General features: G+C 42.2%; 1 protein-coding gene across 2 annotated transcripts; it reads left to right on the top strand.

Moving 5' to 3' along the window:
- The first annotated feature begins 292 nt into the window (after nucleotides 1-292).
- Nucleotides 293-10,827, top strand: LOC105926923 (acyl-CoA dehydrogenase family member 11). 2 transcript variants are annotated; one of them, XM_012863438.3, is made up of 15 exons: nucleotides 293-377; nucleotides 2,464-2,772; nucleotides 2,960-3,195; nucleotides 3,309-3,408; nucleotides 4,780-4,897; nucleotides 5,229-5,371; nucleotides 5,446-5,598; nucleotides 6,652-6,746; nucleotides 6,830-6,929; nucleotides 8,334-8,474; nucleotides 8,571-8,663; nucleotides 8,736-8,843; nucleotides 8,930-9,101; nucleotides 10,163-10,229; nucleotides 10,344-10,827. In XM_012863438.3, the coding sequence occupies exons 2-15, from the start codon at nucleotides 2,479-2,481 to the stop codon at nucleotides 10,456-10,458; spliced, it is 1,935 nt and encodes a 644-aa protein (XP_012718892.2). In that variant the 5' UTR covers nucleotides 293-377; nucleotides 2,464-2,478; the 3' UTR covers nucleotides 10,459-10,827. The 2 variants fall into 2 exon arrangements, with proteins under 2 accessions (XP_012718892.2, XP_012718893.2); XM_012863439.3 differs by having other exon boundaries at nucleotides 316-377; nucleotides 2,461-2,772.
- Nucleotides 10,828-10,835: the final 8 nt, after the last annotated feature.

Raw genomic sequence — 10,835 nt, 5'->3', positions numbered from 1 at the left:
GTAGCTTCACCTGACCTTAAAGACAGCAACCCAACCCTACAAGCATAGCCTACAGTGGAAAAGTTTAGATCATAAATACCCGTGTATTAAAATGGCCTAGTCAAAGTCCAGATCTTAATGGTCAAGTCTGGAGCAAGGATTGAAAATTTACATTCACACATAATCTGGATCCCGTCTGAATTTCAAATATTTAATGAAGCAGAACAATTAAAAACGAAATATTTAGAGCTGATCCTGCAGCACAAAGACATTAAAAGTCGTTTTATTGTGAAAAACACGCGGAAACGTTTAAGGCGCTTCAACACTTTTGCGCCACTTCGTCGCCATGTCCGACTTTTATTTTGAAGGAGAGTTTTCCGCTGCTCGGCTAACCTCAGGTAAAGGCTCTTTGCGCGTCGCTTACGTCTGAAAACCCCTGTTAAATTTGACGTGAAGGTGGTTCAGCATCCAGTGGGTAACGATGCGTGCTTGTTAGTGTTTGCAGCGCTGGAATGAGATTTGATCGGCTTCGGTAAAACGCTTCTGTTCACGGTAGCTTCACTGTTGCCTGCTGCTGTCAACCTGCAGAAACAAACAACGCCAGCCCTCGGCTCTTATTCCTATTTACCGTCAGATTGTTGGTAAAAACAAGAATAACAGCAGGATTATACCAATGTGCAGCAATAACCTGTATAATCTGGACAACGCAGTCCATTGAACTTTGACCCACTTATGTGGAGGACTCTCTGGACCTGTTGTTTACTTTCTGTATTCAGTGTTATTATCACATGACACAAAGCTTTATCACTATTCATCGAACCAATAGGAAACACATTTTATACTCCTTTGTCTACTGTTAAAGTTATAAAATCCAGAATTTCCTTAAAATAATTAATGGATTGGAGCGTGTTAAAAAAACACTCACAATCACCTTTGGTTTTTACAGTCATATTTATTTATTTTATTTTATGCATAATGTATTTCATGCTCTGCCCAGTTTACCTGTCAGAATTTGTTAACATCACCTTTGTCTGTCTCTACATATCAGCGTTACTTGCCCTTTAAGGCTGGTAACATCAGTGTAACTAAAATATCTCCAAAATCAATTTCAGTGAGAGGATAATCTTAGACACTAGACTGAGAAAATACCTGGAGATGGTTAATTATTATCTAAAAAAAAAAAATCATTAATGAATGTTCCTCAGAGAGGAGGCATATTTCTGCCTTTAATATTTCTGTCATCTCAACACAGGTTTAGAAAAGAGTTTAGCTCTCAGGTGCTCTGATCCCGCAGATGCAAACGGACGTGAAATTCAACAGCGATCACTAGAAGCACAGCGAAAACATTTATCACTACCCAAAAGCGTGGAATTAGATTGAAAATAGCCTTTTCGATGTGCACTGTGAAAAGAAGAAGGCTTGCCTTGCCTAAAACTTTCTGGGTCCAGAGTTGTTGCTGACTTCTTTGGGCTCTGACGGTGTTTTTGAACATTGTACAGACTTTGTCATGGGAGCATTAATGAAAGAAAAAGGAAAATTACAAGGACATGGACTGAAGTTAGTGTCTGGGCTTCCTACACGACTGCAGAAATGAGTTTTACAGCAATAACTTTACAGTAACACATATTGTTCTTTTCCACGTATGCTTGAAGTACAGATAACTAAATAACACCTGAAATGTGTTGACTGGTGGTCTAATTTTACTTAAACGTGTTTCAGGTTCTGTGGGAAGCAATGATGGCATCTCCTAGCTGTTACATCTCTAGCATTGAAACTGATTTTTAAAATGGTTTATTGTGTTTTCTAAATTTATTGTAATTTTACTATGGCATCTCAGCTTGGCCTGGTTTGAGGCACTATGCAACACTCTTCAAAATTTGTAGACGCTCCTGATAAAGAGGTGAGAAAATCCTTCAAATAAAAGTATCTTCCACTAGATTAGAAAACAAATGGGCTTTAATTTGAGTATATTTATTCAGCGTGTCAGGTGGAAAAATCCTTATCAAGTATCATCTGTGCCACAACTATTGGCATAACAGCCTTAAAATAAACATTTTAATCCCTCATGTTGTTATTTAATCAATCCATCATGAAACCTTGTAGAAACCAGTGAGCTCCTGTTTCCCTGGGATGTAACCGTAAGGAGAAAAAGAAGCCTATTACTCTCACCCACTCTTAAAAATAGGCAAGACAAGAGAACATGCTCTATAAAATAGCTCCTCACCCTGAACTTACTGTTATCTACGCTCACAGCTATAAGTGATAGGTTTTGATCAAGCTAAACCATAATAAATAAAGCTGAAAGAGAATCTAAGTGTATTTTGCTGCTTTGCACAGGATTAGGATGAGAAAGGAGGTGAAATGTTGTCTTTAAAGCCCCGCTGCTAGAGAGCCGGATCGATGTGAGATTACGGTTTTAAAGACTCATTTATTTATTTAATTTCTGCAGAAGTAATTCGATCGCCCTCTCGTTTCTGTCAGCAGGTAGATCCTAAAGCCATGGCGGCGTCTTCAGCCATCCTGAGCGGACGTGTAGCCGGCAGGAGCGGCAGCAGGCTGTGGCATGGCGGCGCTCGACCGCTCGTCCACATCAGATCAGCCAGCGCAGCCGAGCGCGGGGCCAGAAAGTCCGATGAAGACCATCTGTGGGAGGCGGCGTCGGGTGCAGAGGGTTACCTGCCCTTCAGCAGGGCCAGGGTGGGATCTTTCTTCCAGGACCAGCCAGTCCTGAAGAATCCATTTCTGGAGGATGCCTTGCTTAGAGGATACCTAAAGAGACACCTGCCACAGGAGGTATTCTGAGCAGAAAGCACCCAACGCAATACCACTCTTGTGTTTTTTGTGAAAGCTTTGTGAAAACGATGCCGTGTCTGTAGTTGCAGAACACAAAAACTTGAGTTGATCTATTTCCTCAGGCACCGCAGTTTAAATCAATCAGCCGGACTGGATCGGCCATTTTTACGTGATTCTGTGTGTTTAGTCTTGTTCTCAGGCTGTTTTCTCTGACCTGAGTGCATTTGGAGAGCGCGTGGCGAAAGAAATAGACACGTGGGGTAGAGAGTGTGAGCTCAGCCCTCCTCGGCTGGTGCATTTCGATCCCTGGGGTCGGAGGGTGGACCACATCGTGACCTCTGCGGCCTGGAAACGCCTTAAAGACCTCTCAGCGCAGGAGGGACTGGTTGCCATCGGCTATGACAAGTCATTCGGGGAGTGGAGGTGGACCGGCTTCTCGTACTTTTTCTTCCTACTTATGTTCAAGGTCCAGATTCTGTCAGGTTCTGGTTGGATACACTTTTTTTTGTGTGTGTGTGTGTGTGCTTGCGTTGCAGCCGTGTTTACCAGATGAGCAAGTTGTACATATTCTCCCCCTCGTCTGGTCTCTACACCTGTCCTCTGGCCATGACGGATGGAGCTGCAAAGGTCATCCAAGTAAGTTTAAAATCCATATTCCATGTCGGAAATCATTCAAATTCTTCTGTAAACTTATAAAATCTGTCGGCTTTAAACCAAACATTTATATTCCCTCCAGTTCTTGTAATTGATGTGCAACTTCGCGCCTTATGAGTACCTGAAAAACACTCAAGTTTAAAAAAAACATCAAAACTTTGTGGGGGGATTTAATGTGATATTCCAACACAGTGGTGGTGCATAATCATGAAGTGGAAGGATGCTGATTTGTTAACTAATGAAAATTAAAAAAAATGCGCTGTGTATTTGTATTCAGCACCTTTTACCCTAATCCCGTTAGATAAAGTCCAGCTCAACCGGATGCCTTTCAGACGTGAAACCCCAGCACATTGCATCGTGGCAGCATCATGCTGTGGGGAAGCTTGCCTTCAGCATCAATGGGGAACATAGTTAGAGTTCACATGAAGACACATGCAGCTAACCACAGGGTAGTGGTTTATTAAAAACCTGTTAGGGGCTGCAGGACTTTGGGTGGACCCTAAAAATACAGCCAGAGGTACAATAGTGCGGTTTACATCCAAGCATAACATGTGTTAGAATGGCCTAGTCAAAGTACAGAGCAAATACCTATTGAGATCTGATTAAAATTGGTAAGAACTGAATGATGGTGTTCTTAGATGCTCATCATCCAGTCTGACTTATCTTGAGTGTTTTGCAAAGAGGAATGGGCAGAAAAAGATCAGCGCCTGTATTCCCAAAGATTCTCAGAGTCTCTCAGAGCTCCTATCGTAGCCTAAATGTTCCTACCCAGGAGTCTTAGCTTCAGAGTGATTCAGATCGCTGCTGAAAGCGACTCTGAGTAAGGAGACAATGGTGATTTTATTTATTTTTTTATCTTAGTGAGAAGACGACGGTTCTACAAACCAATGACTGAGGGGGGGGGGGGACAAACTTTACTTTTCAGATGTCTACTAATACACCATCATATACCAATAAACCATCCATCAATTCCTTTTCACTTCACATTGGTGTGTTAACGCATAAAATCCCAATAAAAATTTAGATTTTTTTAAGTTTCAGATGTGTCAGTAATGTATGAATATTTATGCTCTGTGTTTTTATCCAGGTGAACGGTTTCCGCTCTCGGTTGTTGCCTAATACAGAGGGAGTTATGTATCAGTAAAGTTATTTTTTCGCTTAATTTAAACTTAAGTTAATCAAATAAAAATGCAGTTCAGTGTATTCAACAATATACTTCAGACTTAGTTTGGTTACTCAGAAGAAAATCCGAGTTGCTGTTTTTTTTTTTTCTTTCTTTTTGTCTTGCAAAGTCTTAGACTGTGTGTTTAGCAGCTAAGATCTGTCAGCGATCGTCTGTGTGTGTTTGTGAAGTCTGTAGGCGTTTCACCGCCAGTGGAAGAAGCGTACGGCCGCCTGACCAGCCGTCAGCCCGAGAGTTTCTGGACGTCTGGACAGTGGATGACTGAGAGACAAGGAGGATCGGATGTGGGTCAGTGGAGACGCATTAATCCGAAGTCCCTCCATTTATCTGGTGCTGCCTTCATTCTGCAGATGAACAGCAGGGGGCACTGTCTGCAACAGAGAGGCTGATCAACTCATGAAATTCAAGCTCAGGAGAAGGACTCATGTTTTTATAAAGCTCTTAGGTCCCACTGTATGTTTAGTAAATGCCTTTGCTGGATAGGAAGATATTTGAATATTTACTTATTTAACAGCACCAGGACTCTGGAACGTTCTCCTATTTTTTGAGGTTATACATGTGTATATGTTTATAAATTCATATAAAATATCACATAAAGAGAGCTTCTTGTTGGCTTCAGGCACCGGCACAGAGACGGTGGCCGTCCCCCAAACAGACGGCTCCTATAAGCTGCACGGCTTCAAGTGGTTCACGTCGGCCACAGACGCAGACATGACTCTCACCCTGGCCAGAGTTCAGGACAGATCGGGTTCAACGACACCGGTACCGCCCGCTTCATTCATGTCCAGCATGGGTGGACCCGTGGTATCCCTAACCGTGCTTTCCCCTGTGCGCAGGGCAGCAGGGGGCTGTCTCTTTTTTACGCAGAGGTCAGTCGAGACGAGGACGGCCGACTGAGAGGCATTGAAGTCCAGAGACTGAAGGACAAGCTGGGGACGCGACAGATGCCGACCGCTGAGCTGCTGCTGGACGGCCTGCCCGCGCACAGAGTCAGCTTTTTACTGCACTATTACAGTCTTACTACAGCTGTGTGATAATAAATACAGGTTAGATAGTTGAAGCAGTTATGCAGTTTGGAGAAATCAGTGTGAGAAGTATATTAAAGAGCGACAGCTGGAAAAGAGCAGCCTGAAAAAGGATGCAGGGACTAATAGAAAATGGATGGATGTTTAAGAGCTTCTGACCACAAGGAGGCTAAACGCTTTGTCTGTCGCCTTTACATCACTAACTGGATGGGAAAGGCTTTTTCAGGGCGTACCCCAACTCTCACACAATGACCACTAAAGATAGCCCCCCCCTCACAACCCTGCAAGGAGTTGGTATAGGACGCATTAATAATAATACCAACATATAAATATGCACCATGTTCTAAATGCCCCTCTACGTTCAGACAGAACTAGATAAAAATGCATTTCCTTTAACAATGCAGTGTGAATGCTGTGAGCTGACTGAAAAAGAGATAGCTAAAAGAAATAGCTGAAATATGAAAGAGGAGCATAAACATTAACAAAAGCTAAACTGTCAGCTAATCAATAGAAAAACTCTGAGCTACAAAGGCATAAAAACCTCAAGTCTGCATCACCGTTTGTTGAAGGTTGAAAGAAACGGAAGAAATTTTAGAAAAGCACGCTAGAAGTTGCAGCTGAAATATAGTGGAAGCACTAAGTTCTGCTTAAAAGGGCTTAAGAAAAAAAAAAAAATAAATAAATAAAAAAAAAAAATATATATATATATATATATATATATATATATATATATATATATATATATATATATATATATATATATATATATATATATATATATGATGCTGTTTATTGTTTGTTTTTAACACAGAAAACTACTTTTAAGACAAAATGTATGCTTTATGGCGAAATACTATAAAACAGTAAACTGTTATTTTACATTTCTCCACTTGAGTTGCTCTAAAATATTTACTTGCGATCCCTGTGAAGGGCAGGAGATTTTGTAATGCAGTGCCTCGTGTTCTGGCGCTGCCTTGCTACTCCTGTCTGATCCACATATTGTCCCTCCATCACCAGCTCTCGGAAGAAGGCAGAGGCGTGGCGTCCATAGCGAACATGCTGACAATAACCAGGATTCACAACAGCGTCTCTGCAGCCGCTGCAATGAGAAGGCAGGACCCTTGGCCTGATTTCTGCTCTGATTCTGGGGCGGCCTCTCCTCAGTAAGCTGATCAAATAATGTGTCTGCTCACAGAGTGCTCCAGTTGGCGCGTGACTACGCCACCCGCCGCACTGCGTTTGGAAAGCTGCTTAAAGACCACCCACTGCATATGCAGACCCTTGCAAGGATGGAGGTAAGCTAGCAGAAGTGGCGTCCAGGGCCTTGAAAAAGTGTCGATGCCCCTTGAACGTTACTTTAAACCCACAAACTTTAATGTGTTTTTATTGGGACTTGATGCGACAGATTGAAGCAAATTATTAACTGAGAGGAAAATGATACATGGTTTTCAGGGTATTTTAATGTTTAAAGCTCTAAAAAGTTATTCAACCCCTTGAATCTGTGCTTTGTAGAAGAACTTCTCTTTGCAGCTGGTGCTGCAGTTGTTTTTTGCACATCTAGAGAAACTTTTGCTAAATAGCTTTTGCTCAGTCAGATTGGCTCTGTGAATCTGAAATGTTCATGTATGGCTCATCTTCAGTAGGATCCAGGTCTGGGCTTTGACTAGGCCATTCTAAAACATTAATATGCTTTGGTCAAAAACCAGAGGTCTGCAGCCGTATGTGGCTCTTACGGGCCTCCATAAAATAACAAACCGAGCAACGATTTTAACTATAAAGCTAGTTTTTTTTCTGTATCGTTGTGTAATTTCTATATAGTTTTTCTGTAACAGAACTAAAGTAGCGGTGTAATTAACATTTTCAATTCACAGACTGTGTCTTTTTGTTTATTTTCCATAAATATGGAATTTAAGAAAATGCATTTATTACTGTTATAAAAAAACATTTTATTCTACAATATAAAAATAGCAATGAAATAGCAGTTTCTTGTTTAATCATTTAACAAACAAATTTTCTATAGAAAGTAATCAAAATGGGATTTTTCTAATGGTTGTTTTTAAGATGCAAAGCAGAAATGGCTCCTTGGAGAAGAGGGTGCTGACCCCTGACCTAAACCCTTCTAATATAGGTCTAACTTTATGTCTGGGGACTTGTGCTGCCTGCTTTTGTTGTCCTGCTGGGTTAAAGCAAGCACTCCCTCAGCATGATGCTGCCACCATCATGCCTTATCATAGGCATAGGCTCTGATTGGGCCTTAGTGTTAGTTTTTGTGCCTCACATATTCTCTAGCATGCAGGTTGGATCGCTCCAGTGCTGCTCTTATCTAACCAGAGCACCTTCTTCCTTGTGTTTGTTGTATGAATGCAAAATAAGGCACACGTGGACCCATTTAAAGGCTGTAGGTAGAACTAGAAATGATTTTGTGTCACGTAAAAGTAAAAGGGAACAATGCCATTGTATTGCCATACTTCTCGGATGTTTATGTGTGAAAAATCCTGAGCAGCCTGCATCAATTAGGCTGTTCCTTGAAGAAAGTCATGAACACTCCCACTTGCAGGTTGTAGCATGTTTATTATCGAGTCTCTCCCTTTAAGTCCTGTTTAAAGGGATAAAATGGGATCAGGTTCAATGGGTGCGAAAAGTTTTTGTAAACACAGCAAAATGTGCCAGATTCTGAAACGTCTACCTGCTTTGGACAGGTGGAGACGCGCGGAGCTTTTCTTCTGGTCATGGATGTGTGTCGGCTGTTGGGCCGAGAGGAGAGCGGCCTGGCCAGCCAGCTGGATGTGCACCTCCTTCGTCTGCTCACCCCTGTGGTTAAACTGTACACTGGGAAGCAGGTGTGCTGCTTGGATTTTGTGGGGTTTTTTTATTGGGGTGGGTGGGGGGGGGTGTATTCAGAGCATCTGACAGTTGTGACATTGTGTTTCTCCTAGGCTGTGGCTGTGGTGTCTGAGGGTCTGGAAAGCTTCGGTGGACAGGGGTACATCGAAGATACCGGCCTGCCTGGGATACTCCGTGACGCACAGGTGACAATACCAACCTCTTTTTCCTGCCCTTTTTTTATGGTCTTTCAAACTCACATATTGTTTCTCCAACAGGTCTTGAGCATATGGGAAGGGACAACAAACGTTCTGTCCCTGGATGTGCTGCGCTGCGTGGCTCGTAGTTCAGGAATGGTTCTGCATGCTTACTTCGCACACGTCAAGGTACGGAGCTGGGTAGCAGAATCGGTTGGGTGCGATTCAGCACCCGAAGCAGGACTTACAGCTGTAGCTTTATTTTTTTTCCGCAGTCGCTGCTTGCAGGCGCCTCGGGTGTTTCCTCACTGGCCCCGGCTGTGAAAGCCATCGCTGGTGCTCAGTCAGAACTGGAGCAGTTTGTTCAGATAGCAGCTTCCAGACCCCCCAGTTACCTGCAACTGGCCGCCAGAGACCTGGCATACAGCCTGGCCCGCATTTATGCAGGTGGGTGCTTCACCTTTAGATATGCAACAGTTACAGTGTCGTGCAAAAAAGATTCACACTGCTTACACTTTTTACACGTTGTCACGTTACAACAAACAAACTTGAATGTATTTGATTCTGAATTTTTCTGTGAAAAATCAATACAAAGTAGTGCCTCATAGTCAATCGAAAGAAAAAAGGACAAGGTTTTCCAATGGTTTTGCAGATAAAGCGCTGAAACCTGTGGTGTGCTTTTGTATAGAGACCCATGAGTCAACACTTTGTAGAGCCACCTTCGTACCGCAGGTCTTTTGGGACATGTCCCTACAAGCTTTGCTCATCTAAAGAACTGAAATGTAAACACATCCTTTTTTTTAAAACAAAAAAATACCTCAAACTCAGTCAAATTTAATGAATTGTCAATAAACAGGAATTAAAAAAATCTTGCCACATATTTCCAATTGGATTAAGTTCTGGGCTTTGACTAGGCCATTCTAACACTTGAATCTGCTTTGATCCAAACAACACTTCTGGTCTTTCACGGCCTCTAACAGGTTTTCTTCCAGGATTTCTTTGTGTGTATCTTTCCATCAACTCTTACCAGCTTCCCTGTCCCCGCTGAAGAAAAGCATCCCCACAGCGCGCTGCTGCTATTAACATTTTCACCGTTGGCATGATGTGTTCAGAGAGATTGGCGGCGTTGGTTTTCCAACACACACAGAGGTGTTAAAAGTTTGGCATATTGTTTTATAGACAAAGGCTGCTTTAAGCGTCTTTGCTGCTTTATCCTAAACCTGTGTCATATGGCGTTTCTTGGTCTTCGTGATTAATTTAATTTAATTCACTAATGTTCTCTAAGAACCCTCTTAGGCTTTGGAGATCAGAACAGCTACTGCCTTGTGTAGATCTAATAAATCCAATAAAATGAATTAAAGGTTGTGGTTGAAACGTGACAAATTGTGAAAAGGTGTCCTGGAGGGGACTGAGCAATGCTGTCTTCCCATCTACTGCTGTTAACCTTATGGCCATTCTTGTAAATATTACTGAGATCAGTGCTTTAAAGTGGTCTACTCTGTTAACAGGGGCCCTTCTCATTGACCACGCCTCCTGGAAAGATGCCTCCCCACATGACACCTATGCAGCGCTCAGGTAAGACAAAGCCAAAAACAAAACAGGCTGAATAAAACTTACATCTAAACATCTCAGAAAAATTGAAGCACAGGTTAGATATTCGTGTAACACTTTTGTGTTTTGCGTCCTCAGATGGTGCGAACAGGAGCTGTGTCTCGTGGCATCTAGACAGACGAGAGGTTGCTATGACTCCAGCACCGCAGCCCTGGACGCTGCGCTGGTTTATGATGCGCTGAGTCAAGACTGAACAAGCTTTGGATCGTGATGACATCATAGCTCATGTTTTAAATTTTTTGATGATAGAGGCAACAATAAACAATAAAAAATCCTGCCTTTAATGAGCACAACAAGAATGACGTTCTAGAAATTATGTTCTCTTGTATGACGCTTGGATATTTGCCTTTTAGATCATATTACTTTGGACCTAAGTAATATGTGATTGTGACTAAGTCGTAGGGAGCCACAGTGTTTTCTGTTATGATCTTGTTCGGTTAACAGTTATCAAAAGGGAAAGCTGATACATAAATGCAATGAATGAAGAACCCTGACTGATGCAAATGCCTGAGGTGTTTTTCTTAGTCCTTGTATTAAAAGAAGTGCTTACTTATAGTAATAATAAACCTG

The sequence above is a fragment of the Fundulus heteroclitus genome, chromosome 12 (genome assembly GCF_011125445.2).
Source record: "Fundulus heteroclitus isolate FHET01 chromosome 12, MU-UCD_Fhet_4.1, whole genome shotgun sequence".
NCBI lineage: Eukaryota > Metazoa > Chordata > Actinopteri > Cyprinodontiformes > Fundulidae > Fundulus > Fundulus heteroclitus.
This window is presented reverse-complemented; position numbering and strand designations above follow the sequence as displayed.